Below are 13,777 nucleotides of genomic sequence, written 5' to 3' on the forward strand. Positions count from 1 at the left end.
CTGCTGCGTGGAAGTGGTCATCGTCAAGGTGGTCAGCGACGAGATGGAGCCTCCCGACCACGACCAGCCGATCATCTGACACCGGCGTGGCGTGGACAATGCGACATTGTCGGGACATCCGGTGATTATTGTGCGACCGTGTCGCCAGAATACCAAAGAATGGATATCTAGCGGTTAGTTCTACGACTGCCTTTCTGCATTTAAGTTACCCAAATAAAGTTACCATATAATTTTAACCAGTGGTTTCATGTCAGTATTTAAAATTTTAAACAGTACTTATACTATTTTTATTATACATTACAACGTATACTATGTCTCGCCTCAATTGAACACTTAAGATTTGTCTAACAAACTAACAAAAGCATTTTACACACTTCAAATAAAGCGTCGTCGTTATCTAAACAATGTAATGATATAACGTGGAAAATCTAAATGCTTATCTAACATACCTTGACAGTACTACTAAGTCAATTGAATTAACACATATTTTTCTCTGCATAATCTGCAAATAAGGGATTTACACGTTCATGCCACAGTATAGTACAATGTTTAGTGCTTTACGAATATTTTGAATCCCAGATTACTTAATGATATACAAATAAAGCTTTTAATAACGCAATATAATATGAATTAACATGTATTAGTAGGGGTTTTCTGAAATTGCAGCCTTACCTATTGATGAACTACTTTATTTTTGAGAGTGATGCTTATTATGAACAAATTGTAACCATCACGTATATTCGAACATTTACACCACATTTAAAATTGTGTCTTGATATAACATATTTTCTGCAGTTTAAGCTTCGGAATTCAATGGTTTTGTAAAATTATAAAGTTCTAGAAACATATTTTGATTAATTGTACAAAGGTGTGATGCTAAATGTGTTTTATACGTGTGTTTGTGTACATGTTAGTGCTTGACGTTTAATAGTGAAAGGTGATTGTTTTCAATAAAATATAACTACATATAACTATATAGCTAATAACTATATCATACATACATATAACATCAAAATATTACTATTACACGTTATACTCTTTAATTCACATAATAACTACTGATTATTCCGTTTCAATTTGAAGTTAATTTTGTGCATTATTTAGTTACGCATTCAACACTTTGGCCTGTTTTTCGCAATCTTATTAACTTTTTTCAACTTTAAGCTTTTTAAAACACCTAACTTTTTTAGTATTATTCTCGTTTTTAATTTTACAAAACGTGCACATTTCAGCATTTGCACAGCTCGCGTAAGACTGCATTCATAATATTAATTTGTATTTATTCCAGATTATTGTATTTAATAGTAACCAGCATAATTCCCCTAAAGTCACCTCAATGTCATCTAAATCTAAAAACTTTCTAATCGCCACAAGTATTAATGCACATATCCATGATATAATTCTTAAAAAGGTTGCAGGGTTAAATGTGTCCAAATCTTATCAAGTTCGAAGTGTTTACAGATTAAATATTTTTAGTAGAGGCCTATTGATAGATTGATTTATAAAGTTCTTAGGAAATAACATACTCCAAATAGCCCATTACGAGTCATGAGTGTAAACTGTTAGTGTTGTATAAAAGAACGTAGGACCATTCTAAAATTTAAGAAAATTGTAGTTGTTAAACAGTTAATAACAACATTTTCATTTCGAAAATTTTTATATTATAAGTAAATTTGAACTATATTTTAGGTTTTTATATATTTTTTTGTAATAAAATTGTTCAGACTGACGCAGACTCTTACCACATGACATAGTGTAAAACCACAATCCTAGGAATATAGATATAATCATTTACACGTGTATTTGTACGAGTTTTGTGAGTATGAAATTTAATTTAATCATTACGAACATTGCTGTCTGACAATATTCACTTTAAAGTATATAAGTACGTATAATAATGTAAACATATATTTGTTATGTAAACCATTGTAATTGTTGTTACGTGAGAGTTTATACGTTGTGTAAATTGTTGTATACGAGTGTAAGAATTAATATAATAAAATGTGTTTATTTTTCAAAATATATGTTTTTTTACCATTGCCATTTAGCATATTTAGAATGTATGTTTATGTGTTCTTGGGATTATTTAAACTATTTGTGTAGTTACAGTTTAAATTTCAAATCAGTAAATAACATGTGAAATAGATATCTATACTACGATATCTCTTATTAAAGTTCAAGTATGATGATCATTCGAAGTTTAGATAAGGAATTGTTCAACTATATCTTAATTATTATGCACCATAAAGAAAAATTAAAAAATGTCTTAGAACTCTCAGGTCATTTAATATATTGTTTATTCTTAATGTTTTCTTACCTCGGAAGGTATCTTGGATGTATGAGTAGTACGCAATAACGTTGTGAAATAAACTTATAAACATAAGCATATAATTTTCGCAATTTCTATCCAATTCAAACTTAACTTGGCACAATGGAATAACTTAAACATAGCTAGGATAAGTTTGAAATCCAGTCTCGACCAATAAAACCTTTTAGGGTGGCGACCATAAACAAAACAATTATACCACAAATTTCTAGAAAATTCAACTAATTTCTAGCAATCTTCATACTTACATGTATGTTTTTAAGTCAAGACTGTTCACAGTTTTGGAAAGAAATAGTTTAGAGATGAAATGGAAGAGAGGAGTTTTAAGTCCTAACTATGCGTCTATAATACAAGGCATCGTTCATTTCACTTCGTTATAGTAAAAAGAAAAATAGTTATAGGACGCTGAGATCGTTGCAGCTGCGTTTGTATTTATGTGTTTTTTATATTGTTTTATATGTTATCTTGTAAGGTTTTGAAATAAAAACTCTACAAAATGTTTAGAGCTATACTATTCATTACAAGTAAATATTTTTACAAACAATTTCTAACTGATTGCAACTGAAACAAGTCCTTGATTGCAGGGGCTAATTTATATGCTTATAACGAATTCGTTCGTACGGTTTCAAGATGATGAAGATTTTAAATATTTAAAAGTGTTATGCTTCGTATAAGTTGGGCAACCTTTAGAGTCATTTGATACTTCAAGATGACAGCTTCACGTGAAATCTACCTAGCTTTTGACTAGCCCGGAAGGGATATTTACTAGATTTAAATACTTAATGACGAGGTTATATTCAAGTAAACCCTATCGCGTTGAGTGATAAGCATGCAGCCACCAGCATCATCATCATAACTGATATTATTCAGCCCTGCGGGGGCACCTGTTTGTCAAAACTGTTGAGAGATCCAACAGATGGTTCAACACTGACATTAAATAATCATTGACTTGACTAGTATTTATCTCCGCCTTGTTCTTGGAAGCAGAGAGTCTGAAAATTCATAGAAATGAAAGAAAACATAAAATATATTTCACAGGGAATCTTTGGAAATTTGCCTAAGGAAGTTTAATGCTGAAATCCAAATTCATACTTATATTTAATTCAAACTTTTTTTAATAAAAATTGAAATATGTGTGTGTGCGCACACTAAATACCATATTAATTGTGCACACTGTAGTTAATTTGGCTGAAAATGGTTACACGATTCTGAATATCAAAATTTTGAAAACAAGTTATTACTAACATTGCTTACAAATGAATTAGTGCAGCTGTTTCTGCAGTGATATTGGTATTAGTTCTTATTTAATAATTGTGAATTCATAGGGAAATTAAGTTCCATTAATATACGCGTGTGTTGGAAAATCCACTTTGGTACTTACTTACTAAATGTTATTAGGAGGTTTGTAAGCTTATAAAAATACAAGCGTTAAGTTGTCAGTTTCTGACACTGAATCCAATATTCATATCGAAAAGTGACTAGGACACCATTTGCAGAATCACTATTGTAGACGTCCATGCAACTGGTCGCATTAGGAACGGAATAACATTCAGCAACTGTTCTATTGATAAAAATATGATACATTTTAGTAAAATTATTAAGAGCTAAGACGTCCTTTCTCACAGCTCAACCAGAAGATTACGCTTTCGGGCCCCCACCAATACCTGAGCAGGGCCGCAAGCTACAAGGACAGGATCTTCCAACACTTACCAAAAATTAAGAATTAGGTAGTGCAAAACATTTTGGGTTTGGGAAACATTTTTTGATGTTAAGTTCGTAGGTCTTTAAGATAACTTTACTGAATATTACACAATTAGAAACTCTTTTGTCACACTCATCGTGAGATTCCAGCCGTTTAAAGTAGAGAATTTAAACCATTTTTGTAACCAAGCCCAAATAAAAGCAATTCATTATATAAAATGTGAGACTTTTTACATTATATATAAATGTAGTTATAGTTACAGGAATTGAAATTTTATTTATTTATGAGTTATCTCTATGAAATTTTTTTTTCAATCAATTACATTTTTAGGAAATTAAATTTAAAACAATTAAAAACATGTCAAAACCTGTAACGTCTCTTGCAGCGGTCAAAACATGTCTTTAGCTTTCTCTGTATTTAGGACAGTTATCTTAGAGCTATCAGTTTAACTAAAAAGAAATTGTGCAAGCCCAAAATCGATTTCGCAACCTTAGCCCCTACCACATTTTCAGACTCACCTCTTTAACACTGTTTGCCTACCGTCTCCAGGGGGTACTTCTTGTATCTGGAGGTGTTTCCAGCTGCCGACTACCCATAAGAAATTATTAGAGTATAATGTTCTATCTTCTAATCATAAAATAATCTGTTTTTCCATCTTGTATAATGAGTGTTCATCGCCTCAATGTGAATCGCCTGCCACGCGAGTATCTTCAATCTCTTGCATTTCAATGCGATATACCGACAAAAATATATGTGAAAAGATACAAAAAACTAAATAATATGTTCATCGCTAAACATCTACATGATTGTAAAGTTAAAATTACATTAAACTTACAATCCGCACTACAACTAGTATCAAGAAAAGTAATAAATAAACATAGTTTCATGTAAGATGATATTTTTGGCACTTGTTTACTTTTTTAATATAAACATGGTAAAAGCATATGAAACGTGCAAATTTACCACATCTTCTTTCTCTTAACGTAATTTTTCAACTTTCTGCAGATACGACCTACATTATTAATGACGATAGTTAGTCAAATTTTTAGTACCAATGTTTAAGGTAATAAATATAATTATTTACTTTTAATTCACCTAATATTATTAGTTGTGTTGGCTGTTTGTTATATTATGAATAGATTAGCTTAGTCCTTCTTTTACTTTAGTTTAGTATTTTGATTATACACCACACTCTTCCTAATTCTGTCCTTTAATAAGCCACAATTTATTAAAACTATATAACTGATTTATAAATACTTTAAATGCCATACATGTAAAGTATCTCTACATTTTTTAGTTTTCAACATTTTTACTTTTATGTTAGGATTGTCTTCTTGTTTAGCTATTCGATGTATTATTTATCATTTTAATTTGGAATATGAATTTTTGTTCAAATTGTTTAATATTATTAGAAATATTTTATTAACAACAGAATTATTATTAGAATATAATTACAATTTTAAGTTCTAAAATGTTTGGAAATAAAAATGATCGCAATGTGAATACTCGTATAAACATTTAATCTGTTTCGATTTACAATAACGCTTTTTTACACTAAGCTCGGTTAATAAGGTTATATACTATAGATTCAACTATAGCTTGGTACGGAATATTCGTGGAGCAATAATATTCTTTAGTACTATATTGCAAGTTTTCCATTTTAATCGGCGTTCAAGTCTCCAGCGGAACTAAAACTATGTGTTAAATTTTAACTCCGAGTCGTTCAAGAAAATATTTGGAGTATTTATAGCATAATTTATTTTAAGACAACTCATAACAGAACCCTTACAATTATTTGGTGATTTAGTGTATTTGGTCAAAATATATCTTTTATATCTCATTTGCTTTATATTGAAAATTGAATTAAAAAATGTCAAAATATTCTTTTGCTTCAAACGTACATAACTGAAGTACGGAATTTATATATATACACGTTTACTAGCTAGATCCAAAAAAATGGTGTTGATTATGCACTATGGAAATATCAATTAAATTAATTGTTATTAATAATTGTACTACAGAAACTAAATAATTTAACTTGCATTACTTTTAGAATGAAATAGTTTGTTTCCTAAGATTAAGATCCTGCAAAATTTAAAATAAGTGTTAAAACTCGGCTGGCACTTGACACTCTCTTAACTCCAGCAAAGATATTTAAATAAGTCAAGAAGGTTTGTTGCAACATTCGTAGCTCAAAGTTTCTGTCACATACATTTTTTTATTTTATCTAACAGCATTCCAAACCGAGTAACAAGTCTTATTTAGGAAATATTTTGTATTTACTGTGATTTTCATAACACCGCTAATAAATTTGTAGTGATAACGTTTTTACGATGAATCACTTTTTAATAACTAAGTAAACACTTTGGGAATGCCTAGATCTTTTACAATTTTTAGTAAACTGTTACTATTAAGATGAGTAAATTATTCTAATAAAAAGTTAAGAAATCTATAAAGAGATTAATCGATGTTAAATAAAGGCTGTACATTATCTAGTCTATGTAGTACAATTGTTTAAAAAATCACATTTAATCATATATTTTTTACACATAATTACCGTACTGATTTGGTTAGGTATTTTATTCCTGCTTTATGAATTATACTTAGAAACACAGTTTCCTTTCAAACAAATTTTTGAATGAGTTACAAACTAAGCCAAAAATTTCATCTTGTAATTTCTTTACTTCTCTATTCTGTAGTACCATAGATTATAGTGTTTAGCCCTATAGTGGGTAGTGTAGTTTAGATGTGTGTGTGTTACAGTCTGCTGAGGGCGGTTCTGGTGCCGCCCCCGCGCTCTAGCGGCCCCGCCGCCCCTGACAGTTGCGCCCGTTGTGGCCGCCGCCTCTGGGCGCTCCCGGGCCCCTGCCGCCGCCTCCGCTGCGCCCACTGCCACCTGCCCGTCTGCCGCCACTGTTGTGCCCGAGCCTCGAACACCCGATGGCTCTGCAACTCCTGCCGCAAGCTTAGGTAGCTCACTCACTGCCTGCGGCCGCCCGCCCTCGCTTGTGTCAGTCTTCAGCCCCTCTCTGGCCCGCTTCACCACTTGCATGACCACATTATCTGTTTGCTTATATCTGTTTGGCTTCCATCTAACAAGGTTTTAATGGTGCTTGATCTAACCAATTTAGCTCAAGAATTTGGAGTTTTACACGTAGTAGTGGGCCTAAACTATTTATAATGTTTCAGTATTAATGATTTGTTTCATATCACAGTATGGTCAGCTGGCTAAACAATGCTACAAGTCCATGGACTGGAGATCAAGTGAACCCTTGTCCGGTAACACAAATTAATCTATCTTAACAGTCTAGAAGAATATACGAGTGATTTAACACAGTAAACCTACTTTTCTACGTGCATCAATAGTAAATTCGGCGGTAATCTCCAATCTGATAACTCCAACCTCCGGCCTCATCTTCATTATTATTTCCGAGTTCGATTGAATCTCACGCCTGGCTTCGCCTCACGTACTACTTTGTTGGAAAACGTATTGAAACTACGGGATTTTGCTTGACGGTTTACATCAAGTCTATCTTATTTTCGTTTAATGGTTCACATATAAAATTGATAACTTATAATTTAGCGAGTGTTTGGATGAATGAGAAATTGCATCATAGTTACAGGACAGTTTCGGTGACTTAGTAATGTAGTTCTGCCTTGTGATACTGAGTCAGTCTATCGCTACAGGCGAGGCTGAGGCTGGCTGTACCTTGGATAGTTACAGGACAGTTTCGGTGACTTAGTAATGTAGTTCTGCCTTGTGATACTGAGTCAGTCTGTCGCTACAGGCGAGGCTGAGGCTGGCTGTACCTTGGATAGTTACAGGACAGTTTCGGTGACTTAGTAATGTAGTTCTGCGTTGTGATACTGAGTCAGTCTATCGCTACAGGCGAGGCTGAGGCTGGCTGTACCTTGGAACATATACGGGTTGACAACAGATTACGAATGATCCTTGATATCCATTACGGGCGGTACACAAGCTCTTACCCATCCTGAACAACAGGCATACTACAACCACACTAAATCCTTCTCTTCCTCATCCAAGAAGGGTCGTGAACGTATAGAATGTCTGTTTCATGATATATCTTTTTCATTTAATCTCCATAATACCTCAATTTCGTGTTTTAATTTTGTATGTTGAATTGTGTAAATTGTCCTTTGTTTTGTATTTGCTTGTTTGATTTTATTTACTTGTTTGATTTTTATTTATTTTTTGGGGTTTAATCCTTTATAAGTGTTCCATCGCATTACTAAACTAATATTAAGTAACTTCTTTATATTGTACATATTTACCTAAAAGGCATGCAGAGCATTAAGCCGTAATATGGATATGGTTAAAAATATTCTCCTTTAATTAGGTGCATGTAACAGTTTTTTGTATTATTACATAAAATAAATTACGTACAATTTATGAATTTTTATCTCATCGTAAAATAAATATTCTGTTATGTAATTTGTAGCCCAACCTCAAATTAGTCAGAACCTTGTTGAATGCATAAAAATATTGGTTTTATTCGACCAGTTTAAAACAAAACTACTTGACTAATACAGGTAGAGAAAGCAAATAAACTATGTTTAAAACATTATACAACACTGGTAAATGTCCCAACAGTTATTCAACCTTACAAACAAGTCATACACACATAGTTAAGACAGTCTGTTTGTTGTTGTTGTATGAGTGATTGATGAGGTTCAGTTTGGTTCTGAAATGCAGCTGTGGCTATGCATATTCATACATATGAAATAGGAAGAGCGAGAGCATACATGGCGGGGATTGAAGAAGTTGTAGAATTGTCGCAGCTGGTGGGTGGAGGGGGGTAACAACGCTGTTCTGCTGTTCAGCTGTATCAGCTGTATTGTGTCTCGCTAAGACAGTGTAATGTGGATGATTCTCTGCGAATGTTGCAATTTAATTTCAAAACTGATTATGAAATTACTTACATTATTTTTGACCTCATTTAAAAATACAAATACATCTTAAAGTTACTTGTGATTTGACTATAATATTATTTTATTGCTGCATTTATTTTAAAAAATATTTATATAATTGCGTAATTTTTCATATGTATTAAACAATCGTGTGCAAAATACAGTCCTTAAAATTGAGTTTTTAATTGTTCTGGCGTATTCTGACGGAAGGAAATTTTGAATCTGTTCGGAATGAAGGGGGGAAAATGTAATTTTGTATCTCTTATACTTTGAGATTAGTAGATTCTAGAACGAATGCTCGGCAAGTTAAACATACAAAATTACATGTTTCACGAACATACTCATCATTTTTACTGAGGACTTAAAAATGTTTTTTTGTAATATGAAAATAAATTGAAGCAATAGAATATAGATTTGTTTCAAACTTCAACATTGCAAATATCACTAATCTAGTACCCGACCAAAGATACAGAGAGGTTTTTGAAGGTTTGCAGTTTTGGCTAAAAATACTTTTATTTTTAATTCATAATTTTACGTGTCCTCTTCTAATCCATATTAGTATTAATCAATTGTCTGCGATAAAATGGTTTATTTTTATCTGTAAACCAATTTTATTTTATTTTACTATCAGATAAATTAATTATTTGTCTGGCACGAATTGTCATTCTTTTATTACAGAGTAAACTATGTTCTGAAAGCCGGCAAAAAATAAAAACTTATATTTCTCAAACGTAACAATTTATATTTAGTATAAAGATTATTTACTACATACTACTACTACTAGCACTATTTAGGCTACTAGTATTTTTAAAAAGACAGTACTGAATACATATTTTCTTTTTAAATTAAATCATTCCTTACGCATTTTAAATTAGGATACAATATCACATAATTTTAAATTATAGCCTTTTAAATTTGTCTCCTCGTGAAAGACAGTTCATTTTGCCACTTCATAATTATACCTATAATATTTTTAGAGAATTTATCATATTTCTAATATCCATAGACATGCACCCAAGGAGGGATATTGCTTTAGATGATACACTCCTTGACGAATAGAAATGTGTATTGAGTACGCTATACAATAATTTATAACAAGAATTGAATTCACTTTGTCGAGAAGTCGAAAAATAGACGTTTGTTAATTCTCAGAAAATTTGAATTGAAACTGAAACTGAATGATTAACCGGGAAAAGTGTGAGAGGTATCTGCATGTGTGAGAACAGCTTTCTCATTCTTCTCATTGACAACCAAGTCGCAATAGCATCTGCAGGTATCATCATGCAATGTCACTCCTTGCTATATCCATCTCATAGGTTGATAATAATGACGTATCCACTCAAGAAATAAAATAGTTCAGTGCCAACACTTCGCTGAAAAAACCAATCGGTCTAAGGTTTGGGTGCAGTTGTGTTTTAAACTCCATCCGAAATAATTTCGTTGTGAGCAGGAATCATTCCAGTTATTCTGAAAAATATCGCATCCAACAGGACGTTATCAATATGGCATTTGCCGATCAGGTCAGTAATGGATGATACTCTTGAATACAATTATAAAAGTAAGTTTATAAATGTGTATTCTGTTGAGATGAAAATAAAATGAGTTATTCAAATGAAAACCAGGAAAACATTTCTTGAAGATAAGTGTGAGGAAAGACTGTATGATAAAACGATTTAAAAATGGAACGAAAAAGAAGGATTGGGTGATAAAAGGACCCAAAATACTTGGACGGGATGTTTAGCTGTTTTTATCTTACCCCTTTACACTTAAAATAACTTTTTTCTACTGCCGCGGTTATAACAGTATAATTAGTAACAGCTCATTATGTTTTCTTGCTTCAATGATTGTGTCCCTTTATACAGTGAAATCACTGCTGAACATCCACCTTGAAAGAACCTCAGATTGATTACTGGTTTACAATATTACGACCATAATGAATAGGACATATGAATAGCGACGCATATTGAAGTTTAGTGAAAGTTTAAATCTAATAATATTAATATAAATGATTACAGCCTTTAAACATGATTTTATTTATACATTTGTACAAATTAAATTTTTTTGTAGCATTAATGATTGCAACTCTTGAGCTGGATCATAACAAACTGTAAATATTTCAGCCCATGTAACTGTGAGCATAGAGAATATTTTGTCTAACCGAGAGCAGAACATGGAATAACATTAAACGTGAACGTTGTTAAAATTAATTAAATTAAATTTGAAATTTCTTTTAAATTTCAAATTCATTAATAGCAATACTTTTATACTACTAATGTGTATACATAAAAACTTCATACATAAGAAAAATAGTGCAAAATAAAATATTAAAAATATTCAAACTTCTTGTATTTCTAAACAACATTTTGTTTATTTGCATTTTAATAGATAATATAAGTAGGCTATTAGTTGTTTACTACGTCATGTACAGTTCGAGAGTGCTTAGCAGCCCAGATTATATGAATTTAAGTAAATTAATCAATGTCCAAATTCTTAAACATACCTTGTTCTTATTGTGAAGAACCAATACAAATCCTTTTAAATTCACCCATTATCTTAATTAAGGAATGATTCTTAATGGTATGTTATCGGTTGAAAAGAAAAATTCGTTTTAAATTATAAAATCTTGATTTTATTAGTGATTTTTATTGAACATCCATCTTTTATATAAGAGCATCTCTCTGATCAACCTTTTTGGAGTGCGTCAATGAGTATGTAATTGGCTGATAATTGCAATATGAAAAGTCTCTGATCCCATGTTTGAAAACAGGGTACTTCTAAAGCTTTCTAGGAGCGCTTCATATTCTAATTGAAGCGCGAAACAGCCTTCTGCTACGCAATGTCTTTGAGAGCCAATAATAAATTACAGCTTACATACCCTTGGCAGGGTTAATGATAATAGTTCGATTGTTGAAGTTACATTAACAAATTAACGTTATTCTGTGAAATAACTATAAGTACGTTTAATGAAATCATTAAAAAATAATGTTTGCTCTGGGTATTACGCTGTTGTTATTAGTTACACACAGGGTTTGTTCTACGTTAGTTTTAAATTTGAAAAAATAAAACACCTAAAGTTAAGTGTGAGGAATACACTATTACTGGGAGAACTAGTTAAAAAAACCTCGAACCTTAATAATTGTGAATCTCTCCATCTAAAGTAGTGAAGGAGAGCTTTATAAAATAAACGAGTTGATTGCGGTAATGTAATAAACAAATATCCGATACTAATTAGTGTTGTGTTGGAGAAAACAAACTATTGTAGCCTATATTCATTTGACTGTAAAGGTTTCTATTTCATTTTTCAGGGACGTACATTTACAATCAGGAGAGTGGTTTTACCAGCAGCTACGGCAGCGCTTCCGGTCCACAGTGGCGGCGCTCGACAACACAGACAGTAAGTTCAGCACATAATGTCACACTGTGCATTTTTTTCAGTTTTCCTGAAAATGTCACCACATACTCATAGAAGTTACCTTCTTTTGAACTGTCAGTGAGGTATTAACAGTATTTTACATTTCTTCAGGCGGTAACTATATAAAACAGTATAAACGGTGATTGTATTTTTCCATTCGTAAATTAATATTCGTAAATTGGTTTTCTGGGTTAAAATATTGAATTTTCTTATCCAAGAATTCATAACTTTACAGCGAAGTTATAGAGGATGTAATATTAAAGTTTAATTTATTAGATCATTTTGACTATATAAATATAAATTGAATCTGTAAATTAGTACAAGACAAGACCATAAATGATTCGGTGAGCACCGTAATAATTACATCGATTTCTACTGAATGTTTAACGAACGTTGTTTTATTTTCATAATTTGTAAAGCGGGTGAAAATTGTAGAGGCCTTAATTAATTGACACTTAGCAGCCACATCAACACTGAGAGCGAGTGGAATATTACAGGCAACTCTATTAAACGCCATTCTAATTAACAAATTAACCCCTTGGTGACAAAAGGAATGTAGGGAACGGCTCTCACGGATTGTACACCATCGATAATCGTTATTGGCTGCCAGATCCAGTAACAAGGCGATATTTGCTGCATACCAGACCGACAGTTTCCCAACATCCGGGCGGGGCGCTGTTGCACTGAGAATGGGGACTTATCGGATGTCTTCACTGACAACAATAACCTGACAGCCGCGCTGCTGATAAGATACAGGTGGCAGTGAGAACCAGTGCACGAGCGGCGACTACTCGCGCAGCCACGGCCTCGCTTTACCAGCTGATTGCATTTCGGCGGGCGGTCACCACCAGGAAGAAGAAGAATCACTTCCACTACCTCTACGCTGCTCAGCTACATTCCTGCATCTTCATTATCGCATGCCTGTTAGATCGGTTCAGTGAACGCTCCTAGCCTTGTTATCTGTAACGATACAGTCGGCATCGGTATGATTGGAGCAGTGTGTGTCGCTACTTACTTGCTTCTGCGATGGTTATATGGTGTCAGAGAAACAGAAGATGTTGAGCAATCAGAATCGAAGGAGATAACTCAAGCAGTAAATACAGGTTAGAATCAAATAAACAAGGTCTTTAAGTGATGTAGAGGGTGGTTCAACTTTACTCCTATTAATATTGTTTAAAATTATAATGATCTAATATCCATAACGTCCCAACAATTTATAAAACGAAATTTACGTTCATTTAATTACGAGCTGTGAAAGGAGGGGTAACATACAGTTAGGGGATTCTTAGTTGAAACAGTGAATGACAATTTACCTTTTTTATGTAAAATTATCTTACGTATTAAGTTCTAAACTTGTAATTAGTTCATTTTCATACTGTTTTACCATAATTTAAAGTTTTAAACCATG

General features: G+C 32.5%; 1 protein-coding gene across 1 annotated transcript in view; it reads left to right on the forward strand.

The window, feature by feature from the left end:
• The window catches only part of LOC124354968, a 150,524-nt gene that overhangs the window by 95,696 nt on the left and 41,051 nt on the right, over nt 1-13,777 (forward strand). The window contains exons 3-4 of the mRNA XM_046805800.1: nt 6,792-6,998; nt 12,263-12,351. Of these exons, the coding sequence (XP_046661756.1) occupies nt 6,792-6,998; nt 12,263-12,351 (296 nt within the window). The remainder of the gene's footprint in view (nt 1-6,791; nt 6,999-12,262; nt 12,352-13,777) is intronic.

Source organism: Homalodisca vitripennis, chromosome 2 (assembly GCF_021130785.1).
Source record: "Homalodisca vitripennis isolate AUS2020 chromosome 2, UT_GWSS_2.1, whole genome shotgun sequence".
NCBI classification, from domain to species: domain Eukaryota; kingdom Metazoa; phylum Arthropoda; class Insecta; order Hemiptera; family Cicadellidae; genus Homalodisca; species Homalodisca vitripennis.